This window comes from Aspergillus melleus (assembly GCF_016097325.1).
Source record: "Aspergillus melleus strain CBS 546.65 chromosome Unknown contig4, whole genome shotgun sequence".
NCBI classification, from domain to species: Eukaryota; Fungi; Ascomycota; class Eurotiomycetes; order Eurotiales; family Aspergillaceae; genus Aspergillus; species Aspergillus melleus.
The window spans coordinates 102,395-116,203 of record NW_025763373.1 but is presented as its reverse complement, the minus strand read 5'-3'; the positions used below and the strand labels follow the sequence as shown (position 1 = coordinate 116,203).

At 51.6% G+C, this 13,809-nt stretch overlaps 7 protein-coding genes across 7 annotated transcripts; 2 read left to right on the top strand and 5 right to left on the bottom strand.

The window, feature by feature from the left end:
• Positions 1-423: 423 nt before the first annotated feature.
• LDX57_006961 (uncharacterized protein) lies at positions 424-1,025 on the bottom strand (the record flags this gene model as incomplete). The annotated part of the gene is made up of 3 exons (XM_046088682.1): positions 424-725; positions 778-858; positions 914-1,025. The coding sequence occupies 3 exons, from the start codon at positions 1,023-1,025 to the stop codon at positions 424-426; spliced, it is 495 nt and encodes a 164-aa protein (XP_045944652.1).
• Positions 1,026-1,782: 757 nt separating this feature from the next.
• LDX57_006960 (DUF924 family protein) lies at positions 1,783-2,304 on the top strand (the record flags this gene model as incomplete). Its single annotated transcript, XM_046088681.1, has 1 exon — positions 1,783-2,304. One exon carries the CDS (start codon positions 1,783-1,785, stop codon positions 2,302-2,304), a length of 522 nt encoding a protein of 173 aa, XP_045944651.1.
• A 33-nt stretch (positions 2,305-2,337) lies between these two features.
• LDX57_006959 (uncharacterized protein) lies at positions 2,338-2,721 on the bottom strand (the record flags this gene model as incomplete). The annotated part of the gene is made up of 1 exon (XM_046088680.1): positions 2,338-2,721. The coding sequence occupies one exon, from the start codon at positions 2,719-2,721 to the stop codon at positions 2,338-2,340; it is 384 nt and encodes a 127-aa protein (XP_045944650.1).
• A 282-nt stretch (positions 2,722-3,003) lies between these two features.
• Positions 3,004-3,306, bottom strand: LDX57_006958 (uncharacterized protein; the record flags this gene model as incomplete). Its single annotated transcript, XM_046088679.1, has 1 exon — positions 3,004-3,306. One exon carries the CDS (start codon positions 3,304-3,306, stop codon positions 3,004-3,006), a length of 303 nt encoding a protein of 100 aa, XP_045944649.1.
• A 1,890-nt stretch (positions 3,307-5,196) lies between these two features.
• LDX57_006957 (uncharacterized protein) lies at positions 5,197-8,526 on the bottom strand (the record flags this gene model as incomplete). Its single annotated transcript, XM_046088678.1, has 3 exons — positions 5,197-7,695; positions 7,758-8,159; positions 8,221-8,526. 3 exons carry the CDS (start codon positions 8,524-8,526, stop codon positions 5,197-5,199), a joined length of 3,207 nt encoding a protein of 1,068 aa, XP_045944648.1.
• Positions 8,527-9,030: 504 nt separating this feature from the next.
• Positions 9,031-11,020, top strand: LDX57_006956 (phytoene desaturase family protein). Its single transcript, XM_046088677.1, has 3 exons — positions 9,031-9,142; positions 9,193-9,900; positions 9,955-11,020. Exons 2-3 carry the CDS (start codon positions 9,397-9,399, stop codon positions 10,909-10,911), a joined length of 1,461 nt encoding a protein of 486 aa, XP_045944647.1. The 5' UTR covers positions 9,031-9,142; positions 9,193-9,396; the 3' UTR covers positions 10,912-11,020.
• Positions 11,021-11,423: 403 nt separating this feature from the next.
• Positions 11,424-11,819, bottom strand: LDX57_006955 (uncharacterized protein; the record flags this gene model as incomplete). The annotated part of the gene is made up of 1 exon (XM_046088676.1): positions 11,424-11,819. The coding sequence occupies one exon, from the start codon at positions 11,817-11,819 to the stop codon at positions 11,424-11,426; it is 396 nt and encodes a 131-aa protein (XP_045944646.1).
• Positions 11,820-13,809: the final 1,990 nt, after the last annotated feature.

Here is a 13,809-nt window from a genome sequence, read left to right as displayed (position 1 = left end):
TTCGAGCTGGAGTCGATGATGTCGATTACAATTCAGAATGCCTTGGCTCAAAGCTGCCAGCTCAAGGGATCTTGCGCAAAACTCACAAAACCCTGGACTAGGAACGGCTTGCACTCCCTGTAAATTATGGTTTGCATTTCATCCCTCTCCGAATGAAAGAAGCTACTACACATTAAGGAGTCCACGAACGAGATCGTAAACCCTACTTTGAAGTCTGTCTGCTTGAGGTAGTTGCGTAAATATCTAGGTTTCATCGAAAGGAGTTACACCGTTCGAAAAACGCACTCTACGCGGCAAATTCACGAAATTAAGGTATGTGGAAGTCATTCACATCATAAATGCGCTGAATAGTCGGGAAAACAGACAAGTCGTCGTGTATGCAGGAATCGCAAGTCACCCGATGATAATAGCCAAATGGTGTATCTAGACCTTAACGGAGCAATCCATACTCTTCGCATTGAACCCAAAGTTCGCACCACGCTCATCAAAGCTCTTTCTCTTGCCCTTAATCCAGGGGCAGCCCTTCTGGGAGTAAACGGTGCAGATGCATCCACCGTCAGCCGAGCCGGAGATAAACGGCTTTCCGTTCGAAGAGACAAGGTTCTTGCACCGTCCGTTAGACTTGACATGATAGCAGGTCTTCTTGTTCTTCTTCTTGCAAACTCGGCCGCCGCTATCGAAGATTCCGCGCTCGTCCAGGTGGCTGGTGGTTACCTCATCCTCTTCTGCGGCTCCGTTAGTGTCATTCATTCAAGTGGTGAAATGAGAAAGGCGTGCCCTCTGCATCCTCCAGGTCGAGAATGTCGTCGTCCTCATCACCCTCCGATGTCAACCTAGCAGGGCCACGTCTGCCCAACTCTGTACATTTCGTCAGAGTGAGCATATTGCGGTGATTTGGGATCATCAATCTTACCAGTCGGATCGTCAATCGGGACGAGCTCGGCATTCTCCGCGGGTGTTTGAGGAACCGCGGAGGCCAGAACAGTGGCAGCTAACAGTGTGGAGATAAAGTAGGCCGCGCGCATCTTGTGACGATGAGGACTCCAAAATCTGAAGAAGTATTGTAAAGTCTGTGATCGTGGTGATTGTGTTTATTCGATGGGTGCCATTACGGCGGAGGATCGTGGCCCTTTTATCCCCAAGTTCCGGCTCGTAATAGACAATGCCATGACGAGGCATATCGTAAAGGGATGCCCGCGGAGTGCCAGTGAGAATTATCAACGCTCTTGGCACCAGGTGAAGTCAAAGCAAGCGTCCAGGCACTATATTGCTCTTAAGACGTGAGGCTAACCATTTCGAGGTGGATCTCGCGAGAATTGCTCTGGTTGGTCCTTGGCATGGATAAAGCGATTTATGAATACGAGTTTGCTGTGCTTCATTCCTGGGTCCATCGATAACACATGTTGAATTCGTCTCCTGCGGGGGGCTCCTTGGCCGTGTTTGTTGCCATGTGGTATGGGGTAAAGCAATTGTGGAGGCTCTATTGAGAGGGAGGCAAGAATGGACCAGCTAGGCTGTCGACTTGAAGAGGAAAGGCTAGCGCGTCGTATTTCCCCGTCACGATGCTACCTTTCGTATTCCTGAGGAGCGTGTCTGTTCCGAGTGTTTATTTATAGTCCGCCGTCGGCGATGGATGACCTCATTTCCCCGTGATCCGCTAACCGATTCAAGCCTAGCTCCCATCCGTGGATTTCTCCCTCGTTTCCCCCTTTGGAGACTCCCTTATGCAACTCTTCTGCAAACCTGCAACCCACGCCGGTACTCACCTTCCTGCGACGAATCATGCCTTCCAAATCATACTCCGATGTGCTCGATTTCTGGTTCGGCCCCAAAGCCTCCCCAGACTATCTGAAAGAAAAGTCTTTCTGGTACGGCAGCCCCGCCGACGATGCCTACGTGCGCACCCACCTCGAGGATTCCCACCAGGCTGCCAAAGACGGTCAGCTCGACGGATGGGCACGAGAGGGCAAGGGGACTGGGGCGTTGGCTCTAATTCTGCTACTGGATCAGGTGCCTCGCAATATTTTCCGCAATACACCCCAGGCCTACGCGACGGATTCGAAAGCGGTGGAGGTGGCTCGGTGCGCAGTGGACAATGGTTGGGATCGAGACATGCCGGTCATTCAGAGACGCTACCTGTACTCGCCGTTCAATCACTCGGAGGATATACGGGACCAGGAACTTTCGCTGAAACTCTTCACGGACCTTGGCGATAATTATCATCTACACTGGGCTAGAAGTTTCTACGAACAAATCAAGAGGGATGGGCGGTTTACTCATCGGGACAAGGTGCTGGGCCGGTAAAGAAGTCTTCAGGTCTCCACACTGTTGAATCAATTACTCGTGGGCCTTCCTCCTATACATCACGTCGGTCCGCGCCGTATACTTCACGCCGCGGAACACGTCGTCCCCGCCATGGAACAGATTCCTCTGCTGGAAAATGAGAGCTGACCCTGTCTTCGGAAACACGCGAACCGCGTCCTTGCTCCGGTAGCCATCTGTGAACGAAGTCGCGCCCCCAAGAAGTGGTTCTTGATCATGGCCGCCTCCCACGTCTGGACCAGCCCTGGCGCCGTCTGAGCTCCCATCCGCCGGTGACGCTGTGAGGCTGCCGTTGTGACCATCATGCGACGCAATCCTGCCCAGATCAACCTCCCCGTCCTCCTTAAATGGACTCGTCTTCCGCTCCGACTCCTCGATTCGTCTCTCCAGCTCTTCCATGTCTTGTTCGCCTGTTCCGTTAAGGTATAGATGCACTGTAAAAAGAGACATTTCACTCCCCTTCTCTGCGACGTAGTTCCCATCACAGTGCGGTCGGAAATACTCTCCCCCTTCGTATCGCAGAAATCGAATGCGCTCGTTGAGCCGGGATAGTTCGAACGTCTCCCCGCGCTTGGCTGGTCCACGCCCTGTCACGAGCGGCTGATTGCGAATCGTCTCGATTCCGCATTCTTCCAAGAACGGTCTCAGACGGACTTTTTCGTCGGCGATCTCAGGAGTATTTCACAGGATGCGTCCGCAGTTCCGCGTGTCGATCAACATGGTCTGTTGGCCGTTGCCCACGTTCACCATTGCGCGGTCCCATATCGGCGCGGTCGATCTTTTGTTCGTCTGGACGGTCGATTCTTTCGCCAGTCGAAGCAGATCCCGGCATTCGTTTGCTGTAAGAAGATTGTCCACCGTCGCGGCAAAGTGGTCTTTGAAGGCTGGGATGGGCGGCGACGTCTGGGTGAAGTACAAACGGCGAAGACAGGCCTTAGGACACTCGCCCCTCAAGAAGTCCGACGGAATTTTAAAGGACGTCATTGTAATTGTAGTCGATGAAATTGTCAGCGTTTCTACGGAGAGAAAGCTGCGATTTGATTTATCTGCTTTTTCAAGATTGAGTCATCGGGAGGCGGTGTTGGCTGATGGTCGAGTCAGGGCATCAGCCCTTGGGATTGGGGCCATTTCTGGCAGCTCCTGCTCAGCCTATTATGTCATCTACTCTCTGTAAATGCAAGGAAATCCTTGCGATAGTCATATTGTTGGTCGTTTCTGCAAAATGTTCTGAGCGGCATATTGGAGGTTATTCCACAATATATATTGTCGCCAGGAATTGCGCGATCAGGTGGTTGGATTTTTTTACGCAAACTGCTAGTGGGATGAGCCTGCCTTGGTTGGACTACACTTTTCTTAACGGTAGTGTAGCGCGAATTTACTAGCAAATGCTGGATGAGATTGATCTACCAGGCATCTCCTGAGGGTTGGCGATTTTATGCCTGAGGCAAGATGCCGAATACTCCTTCAAGCCTGAGTGCCTGAGTGCCTGAGAGCCGACGGAACAACCCGGCGGGACGGAACGCGATAAGATGTAAACCAATCAAACCTCTTTAGGCTGTGGGTCCCGGAACAAAACGGACGGCACTCTGATTGGCCGATTGACAGCGCCGCCAAATCGCGTCCTCAGGCTGCCAGGCTGCCACAGCGGCACATCCCTCATAACTACAACTACTCGACAAGACTGGCTGGCTGCTTTATATTCGACAATATGTTCCAGAGATTTGATATTAATCTCGATTATTTTTAGCTGGTTACGGGTGTATCAGATGATTGACTATAATGAGCCATGCGGCTAACATTGGCCAGAAATATGGTATACTGATTGGCGCTGATAGATTGCTACGTCTTAGTACAGATGGACGATTGGGATGAACACCGAAAACCATTTAGTGTGTTCTAAACTCACACCACGCTTGAACCTTGTATTTGCCCAATTTCTTCAGGCACTCCTCTGACGAACAAGGCTTAGAAAAGATCTTTTCCCACGCCAGAATGCACGACGACAGGCACAAGTTCAGTGGGCGCGGAGTGGCATTGTAGAGACAATCTTAGTCTACTCTACTCTGTCGCTGGTCATTAATCACACTGGAAGGCAAGGTTTCTTCTTCGCGTTCACGTTTCACTGAAATCGGGCTCGGTGAACCCTCTGTCTCTTGGAACCTAGCAATTTGAGGCAAATGCCTCAACGGCTCTGTGATGATCTCCTCGACCTCATGCTCAATTCAAAACTTCATACATCCTGCAGATGCCATCATGCGCAGTGCCGTGATCCACTGTGCATAACAATGCACCTCCAGGTCCGTGTCTTTTCCCTCGTACCGTACAGTGCACAGGACGCGATCATTGTTGCTGTTGCCACACTGCGCCCCAATAACGGCCAACCATGGATGATAGTCTAAATCGACGCAATACACACGTCCATCTGGACTATATCAGTGGATGTTTCTCTTGGAGCAATGAAGCTCAAAGATACCAAGGCGGTGCGACTTGTTGACGTGATAGACGGAAACAAGCCAGTTGGGAAGTGCTCCGACTGGCAAGCTGATACTGCGAGGGCTGTTATCCCATCTTGTTCCCATGGTGGCCCCGGGAGCCGACTGTGATGGCATCAGGGCACGGAGTCAAGTTGAATTGAACTGGCAGCAAAGGTGACGATCGAAAAAAAGACCGCTAGGGGAGATTAGTTGCCTTGAAGAATGGTAGATGCATTATTGTCTCTTATACTCGTGCCACCCCGATAGGCCACGTCAATCAAACAGCTGAGTTCTCTCAGGATGGCGTCTTAATAACGGGAACTGTTCGTTTACTTTGTCCCAGTCGCCTAACATTTAATGGAACATGTCACCTGATGCATACTTCGAGTGAAAGCCAAATTCAACCTTGGAGGATCCCGCCACTTGCCAGTATTAATTCCCTCATCCACTTGCGAACCCATCCATCCTGTATTCCAGGGACCATAGACAGTAGGGCACTTCTGCACGCGGTTTCGTTGGTCTTCGGGAATGCAGGATTATCCTGACCCCCCAAGAGGGTTTGGTAGAAGTGAGCTAGTCGACCAAGTCGGTCGCCAATGTCATTTCCTGGGCCATGGCCATGGCGGTCTCGTGCCAAAAGCTGCTCTTGTCTACGAACTAATTCGAGCCATTGATGCAATGGTATCACTTGGATATCGCTGAAGGATGCTCGGTGACACTCCTCCAATATGAGAGGTAGCATCGATTCCCAGCTCGATGGCTGGAGATTGACCGGGTGATGAACAATGGGCGTGTCGCCGTTTGCGATCTTACCATCCAAGCAGAGTTCTGCCAAGACAGGTGATAGGAGGTCGGCTGGGATCCAGTCAATATGGCTCATTCGAGGGCCGAGCGAGTCTGGGAGGGCTCCAAGATGGAAAGACCCTACAATCAGGCTTGGAAGCCATTCGTTGAAATCCCAGCACGATGGGAGCTGTGTCGATCCGGGGACATAGGTCAGGCGTGCAATGGATGTGCAGATACCTAGTCTTTTAGTTGCATGGTGCAATAGGTGCTCAGCGATGTATCGGCTCTCTGCGTAACCATTGATGGCAGGTTTGTTCAGGTCGATAACCCGCTCCGGAACTTCCCGATTGGGGTCTTGATACCCTAGAGATGCACCGATTGAGGACACGAAAACCATCTTCGAAAGTGCGACCGTTGATGAACAGAAACGAATGAGATTTACCAAACCCTGAAGCTGGGTGGAGAAAGCGGCCAGGGGCCTATTCAGATTGATGAACCACTCATTATGAACAACCAAGGTGACCTTTTCGCGGAGTTCTTGTATGACATTGCATTCAAGTCCCATGCTCTCTTGAGATAGATCAGCTTGCAGAAAGGTGACATGCCGGGAATCTAGGTCAGATCCCAAACCATGCTGTCTGATCTCCTGGCTTTGCGCTGCGCAGCCGCCGCTGATACCCACGACGCAGTAGACGTGTTGCACTGCAGGCGATTGAAGGAACTCATGAAGGAGATAGATACCAAGCGAGCCCGTGCCCTGTGTAAGAAGAACACATTGTCCAGTGGTGGTCGGTCGGTTTCTAGGTGGGAAAGGGATGCGAGCAATAATGTCTCGGTACAAATCCAGGGTGGCCCTGCGCTTCGAAAGTAGGTCGCCTTCGCTAGAGGGATCAGGCCGTACTCCAGCGTCGTTGTTTTGATGTACCAAGACTCGACAAAGAGCAGTGACGTTAGGATGGCGGTAAATCAAAGACGACGGCAATTCCTCGATACCGAGACCGTGTTTCAACGCTCGTGCAATATTCAATGCTTGTAGCGAGTCCATTCCACGGTCGAAGAAATCGTCGCCCAAGCTCAAACCCTCCCATCCGGTATTCAGCTTGATGGCGCTGAGAATAAATAACGAGACCCGCTGAGAATCATGTGCTTCCTGCCGAGTAAGCACAGGACCCCTAACGGCGTCGGCGTCGTTATACATCCTGTTGATTGCCTCTGCGTACAGCTCTGTCGTGGCACCACGCTGGATTGTGCCCTTCCCCGATCGTCTCATAGGAGCGGAGGGGTCCGTGAAGAGGATGTGTGACTTGGCGATCTGAGCATGCGCCGGACAATCTTTGTTAGCCGCTTCAACGCGTGGCCAAACCTCCTCTGTGAACGCATTCGGATCGAAGTGAGCTTGTTCTGCGTTTACCTCTAGTAATAGAGCCGGCTGTAACCGATGAACACCAACAACCAAAGCACCGCTGATTTGCGGGTGTTGCATGATCTGTTTCTCCGTTGAAAGGGGGTTAGTTTTCTCCCCATTCAGCAAAACTAGGATGTCATCACTGCGAGCGACCCATTTCCAGCGCCAGGGATCGCTTGGATGAGGTACAAACAAGTCGCCCGTGGGGTATGCGGCAGTCCGGGTGTACTCAGGGTATGTAAACGTCAACTGCTGTCTCTCAAGCCGAGTGTTTCGAATTGCATATAACTCATATTGTTTACCCAGCACTGGTCGCATTTCTAGCCCCAGGTCAGGATGGAACTCTAGATAGCTCCAGTCACCGGATCTACGAGGTGTCTGGGACATTAATAATGGCACCAAGCCGAGCTCTGTCGATCCGAACTGGTTATACAGCGGTATCTTCGTGGCTACATGATCCCCGATGTGCTGGGGCAGATCCCCACCAGCATATAGTATACACTCCAGCCGTTGAGCGCAGATTTTTAGAAGGTCCGGGGCCTTTGCTAACTCCTCAATAATCGAGGGAGCAAGAATGGCGACATCGACTTTTGTCTTCTCCAATGCCCGAGCCAGTCCGGCTGCCGACGGGATACCGGAGGCAATTGGAGCGATCATAACCGTTTCAAACGGCACTGCATTCATTAAATGGCATGCAAGATAGGCGCCCTGCGGAGCTCGTCAGAATTCATTTAGCAGGGTAATGTCAGAACATCTGGTCACGAACATACATGGAAGGGAGGCAGCATGGAGTACAGACGCCTTCCGGTCATCAGATGATTCTGTCCTCTGCGCCCCTTCGGCGGGCTTAACGCAAACATTCTCATCCCAGCCAGAACTGAGGCGTGAGTGAGAGTTACTGGCTTAGGCAGTCCCGTGGACCCCGAGGTGTGGATAGTCAGCAATGGTTCCATCAAGGCTTGCGACAGTGTTCTTTCGTATCGGACGGGCGCGGTATTTGCCTGTAAGAGGTCTTCCACATCAGGGACATTCAAAACGCGCAGCCCGCTGTCTTGCAAAACGGCGTGAGCGGCTCTCGGACAAGGCGTGGGCGTTATCATAATTTCGCACTGCAGCTCATCCAAGAGTTTCGCATGCGCGGTAGCACTGTTCCTCGGTGAGGGAAAGAACATCTTAGGACGCAGTTAACTGACTAGCCTAGGATTCCTTAGGAAAGGCATCTGAGCCACCAACCATATAGCCGGCTTTAGCAGCCGCCAAAGCTAGCGCGATGTATCGAACATCGTTAGGACCGATGTACGCCAGTGCGTCGAACGAGCATCCATGCCCGATGCTTCCAATCAACCACCGGGCGAGGGCATTGACCAACTTGGCTAGCTCTTGGTATGTGATCTTGTGATAGCCCTGGTCATAGTCTCTTGAGCATCGTGGGAATTCGGCATATATCGCGTCGGGTTTGGAGGCCGCATAGTGGTCCACGATATGAGGCAAGAGGTGCTCTGTTGGATCGAAATGATCATATGTACTCTCAGTCGACATTATTGATTTTTTCTACGGTTAACAGAACACAGGCAGTTCGTGTGAGAGAAATTTCCCAAAGGGTAATACACAAGATTAAAGCGGGTAGGCATTCCAAACAATTTCCTATGCGCCCGGACGACCGCTTTGAATCTACGTCCATACTAAGGGCGAAGGGATATACAGCAGACATTGGAGCCAGAGGAAACCAATGTGTCGCTATGCAGAACCCCCCTGTGGTGCACAAACGTAAAGTTCTCTTTTGGGTTTCTCAGAGCAAGAAATCGGGAAGTTAGAAATCCCTCGTACGTCATCTACTGGAACATTCCTACGGATGGAGTGGAAACTGGGCTGTGGCTTACAAACATCCCTTGCCGACAGCCATGGCAGTCCTTCATCCCGATCCCCGGGGTTTGCCCCTTTCGGCGAGGACTGCATTGCCTGCGTCGAGGTTTCTCGCATCCCTTGGGCGAGTGAGGGCTGCCTGGGGCAACAACACAGCCAGCGAGCTTCACCGCACAAACCGCAAAGTTCTCCCATTGAGTCTCCGACGAAAGGCAAAAGGAAATATAGTTGTATGTTGTGCGTGCCCCAAAGACACACGCGAGAATGGCAGGTCCAACGGTAGTCATAGTTGGTAAGTCATACTACCGCTACAGCTGCGTGGCCAAGTTTAATACCTAGCAGGTGCTGGAGCAGGGGGGATCGCGGCTGCCACGCAGCTTGCTCGACAAGGCTTCAAAGTGCAAGTGCTGGAACGCTATGACAGTTTCGGTGGTCGTTGCTCGCTTCTCTATAAGGACGGATTTGTGAGTATTGCCGGTAGCCACCCATCCGACTTCCAGTCGCTCACGCAAGCAGCGATTTGACCAAGGACCGTCGCTGGTGCTGATGCCCGAACTATTCCGGAGAGCCTTTGAAGATCTCGGAACATCAATGAAGAACGAGGGTGTCTCTATGCTGCGATGCGAGCCCAACTACTGTATCTGGTTCCCGGATCATGATTCGATCGAGCTCTCAAGAGATATGCCACGCCTAAAGGCCGAGATTGAGCGCTATGAAGGACCAGGGGGCTTCTACCGCTTCTGTGCCTTCATGGCAGCGGCTGGATATCAATACGAAATGTCAATGCAAAGTGTCTTTAACCAAAGCTTTCCCACGTTGTGGAGCATGATACAGGTCTCCTTGATCAAGGCCGTACTGGCTCTCCGACCGTCTACCAGCTTCTACCAGCAGGCTGCCACGTTCTTTCGCTCGGAAAAAATGCGACACGCATGGAGTTTTACCAGCATGTATCTGGGCATGAGTCCATACCGTGCGCCCGGAACCTATTGTATGCTGCCCTATGCCGAGATCAGCGACGGCATTTGGTATCCGAAAGGAGGCTTCCAGAAAGTAGGTGTCCCATTCCTTAGGATTGCCCCACATTAGTTGATATCCGTGGATTAGGTCCTTCAAGCACTCGGCGAGGTCGGGACGCGTCTCGGGGTTCAATATCGTTTCAATGCTCTAGTTAAAAAGGTGCAACTCTCAACAGACGGTCTCACGGCGACAGGAGTTCAGCTCACGTCAGGAGAGGTCGTCGCGGCGGACCTGGTAGTGATCAACGCTGATCTTGTGTATGCATGCAATCATCTCCTACCACCCTCTTCCCATGCCCGCCGTCTGCAGGACCGATCGACCTCTTGTAGTAGTATCTCTTTTTACTGGTCATTCAGCGAGAGGATCCCTGAGCTCAAACCCCACAATGTGTTTCTAGCCGACGAATACCGCAAGAGCTTCGACACTATCTTTGACGAGCAGGGCATACCGGAGGATCCGTCATTCTACGTGAATGTTCCAAGTCGAGTAGATCAGTCGGCTGCACCGACAGGGAAAGACGCAGTCATGGTGTTGGTGCCAGTGGGTCATCTGCCAAAAAGCACAATCACCGACGCTGAACGAGAACAAGCAAGATGGGAGTCCTTGGTAGCCCGGACAAGAGACACGGTGATTAGAATCATCGAGGAACGCACCGGAGTACGAGAGCTCCGATCCAAGCTCTTGAATGAGCAGGTCAACACCCCCTTGACATGGCGTGACAAATTTAATTTAGATCGCGGCGCAATTCTTGGGCTGTCGCATTCTTTTGACAATGTGGGATGTTTCCGTCCGCACGTAAAACATCCTCAGGTACAAGGATTGTACTTTGCCGGGTGCAGCACACAGCCAGGAGCTGGAGTTCCGGCATGCTTGGTCAGTGGCAGGCTTGCCTCTGAGCAGATTGTGAAGGATTGGCAAAAGAGAGACGAATTCCAACCGTTCCCTCGGTGGGCGTTCCTGACTGGCCTTGCCATACTGGGTATACTGACAGCAGTATCGACGTCTTTGCGCCGTCTGGCTGAGTATCCAAACGAGAAAGGTTAAGGTCCGTGCACGATGAAACAGGCTAGATATTGTAACAGATGAGATTCAGGTACCCGATGGGTTTCTTTCCCGAACTATTTATTCCACATGCTGCAGACTCACAACACCGTTAAGCGATTTCTAAGGAACGTAGTCATACTATATGCGTTCCTAACTCAGAGCTTGACTCTTGACTTAGAAGTCGACCGCGTGAGAGGAGGAGCGTGCTTCATCCACAAATTGTCGACTATCATCTTTTTTATCTTGCTTTTCTTGTCCCCCGCCGCCCTGAATTGACGATTTCGTACCTGCCATCGCTCCAACTCCAGCGCATCAGAGTACAATGCAGTCCGCACATTCATTAACCGCCTCCTGTTGCAGCAGGTGACCAAACGGTGGCAGCAGCGCTTCGCGGACTCGCCCTGCAGGGACACCACCGCTACCTCCAACCCCGTTCCCCGTCATAGTCAGCTTGTCCGCCCGCAGTTCGGGTTGCTCATCACGCATTTACCCCCAAACACGCACAGAACGCTCTATCGGAGATGGGCAAGCTGCTCGGAGATCATGGGCATCTCGGGCCGGTAGAAGGGGAAGTCGCTCAGCAACAGTGGGTCCATGTCAGGATGGGTGACACGCGTGCCGGGCTGGTCTGTCTCGTCATACACAGGCCGCGAGAATGTGAGAACCTCTTGATGGGGCGTAGTAGTCAGAGTGACCAGATATCTCTTACCATTAAGAGTATTTAACTCGTTTTTGCTTAACGGATACAGGGCTGTTGGGAGTTCTCGTAGTCCGTGCTGGATCCATTTCTCCAACACGCGAGGATCCCCGGCTTGATGGAATGAAGATCTCGTGAATGACTCAGCTGTGGCCTGCCTAGACGGCCAAAGGTCCCGTCGATAAGTAGAGAGTTGCGTGTTTTCTCGCATCGTGTGCTTTTTTTCGAATTTCCCGCCGTTGTCTAGCTGCGTTACCTCTGGATGATGGGGTCCAGTAGCACGATGCTATGGAGCAGACGCGGGTGAATCAGGCCCAGACTGACTCTAGGAATCTAGTAGAAAGGTTCAACAGGTTGATGCGTCTCGCTCACAAGTGAGCGCCTCCCATGCTGTGTCCAACCCCGACAATGGGCTGCGGCATCTCGGCACGTTTGAGGTTCACTAGATGCAATAGATCTCGTGGATGGTCAAACCAGCTGGCTGGCAAATGATTCATATTAATGATGAAGTACCTCTGTGAAGCTAGCATGCACTCACGGTCATTTCCAAGCATCCCCTCATTGATCACCCCGCTCTGTCCCTGGTGGGTAGCGTCGGCAATCCAGATTCCGCGGATCCGGATACAATTGGCCTTCCAACGGCTGTATATCTCTTCCCACAAGGGTTCGTACGTTTCCTACTCGCGAGTAGAGCGCTTAACGTACTAAGTCTGAATCAAAGGGATTCGCCTCCGGTAGCCCATTGGCATGCGCTGCCAGAATGATTACAACCCCGTGGGGTCTATATTGTCACGAGGAATGTACTGTTGATATTCTCCCACATGTTGACAGGCCACAACATGCAGCGAAAGGCAGTGGCGTTGCTGGGTAGCATGCTTTTACTAGCGACCAAATGTTAGTGTATTTCTGGAGCTGCAACCCTTTTGCCTTCTACTCATAGACTCCCATTGTTGGGCTTTTCAGACACCTTTCAGGTAATTCACAGCGGCAGATCAGACTTCAGCGATTGTGGGGCCTCTGTTACTGTTCAGCCCTATAGGTTAAGCTCTGGGATTATCAATCCGTTCTTGATAGAGTAATTGTGAAAGAACTGACATAGATCTCTAGTCACCTTCCAGGAAACAGGTTTGCCGCTTCGATATGCTTTCAAGCAGCTTTGTTACGGTTTGATAATCTCCGAGCAAGTCTCTCGGTGGCAGCCTGGCTTGTGGAAAGTTCTGTAAGGGATATTAGGGGGTTACCTCGAAGGTCCTATACTTCTTCGGGCAGATTCGCGATGCAAGTGAACAAAAGAGGCAATGAACCCGAAACTTGGTCCGGATAGTCAATGGCAAATCCAAACCGTCTTTGGTAACTCTGGTCTCGTTGCCATTGTCATCGCTGACGGTTGAAATTTCAATGATGTTTCTTGAGACCGATCTTGAACATTGCATACCCCTCATAATGTAATGACTGCCCAGTTAACATGCCCCACTCCGTCAGACCATACTACCACTTTTCGGACATACATGTTAGTATTCGGCATTTGGATTAACGTTTTCCGGCCGATCCGGCCAATATCTAATGCAAGGGCACCTACAGCTGACCGCTAACAGGATTCTTGGTCTGGATAATCATACCTGAATTGCGTAGTTCCAAAAGCCGTGAGCAAGGTTCAACGGTTGGGCAACCACGCACGTCATTCACCAGCAGGCCTCGATTAGATGGACAATGGATATCCGTGGCCTCCGGGATCCTGCGGTCCACCCACCACCAAAAAGGTGGTGGGTGGACCGCAGGATCCCGGAGGCCACGGATAACTTAATTGCCGTTGGCGACTCTTGCCCATTTTCAGCGTATTGCGGCTGCAAGGGGAGAGAAGGGGGTCTGCTGTATTTTCAGGGCGGCAAATCCCGGGAATATGCACCGGATTCAACTGCAATAGACCTGAACAAGCAACCCAACCAACTTGAAGCCAGTTTTGATGCATACATTCTGCTCTGCGACCTGCCTAGACTGCACATGTTGGCTGAGGGTTGCTCTCACCATGGACTCAGCACTTGCGCTCTGCTTGCTTTACAAGCACCAGAGAGAGTTCAGCCTTCATTCCTCTGTTGTTTGGCCGGTTGGATGGATGGTATTCGAAGCTACCACGCCAAATGACTTCGATGTAACGGTCTGGCGACTTCATCATCGCGCTCTCTTATTCGCATCTCGATCTT

Coding starts and splice junctions, on each gene's coding strand:
- LDX57_006956 (XM_046088677.1), top strand. CDS start 9,397: ATGCCCGAACTATTCCGGAGAGCCTTTGAAGATCTCGGAACATCAATG. Junction 9,901..9,954: donor CGAAAGGAGGCTTCCAGAAA/GTAGGTGTCCCA, acceptor TCCGTGGATTAG/GTCCTTCAAGCACTCGGCGA.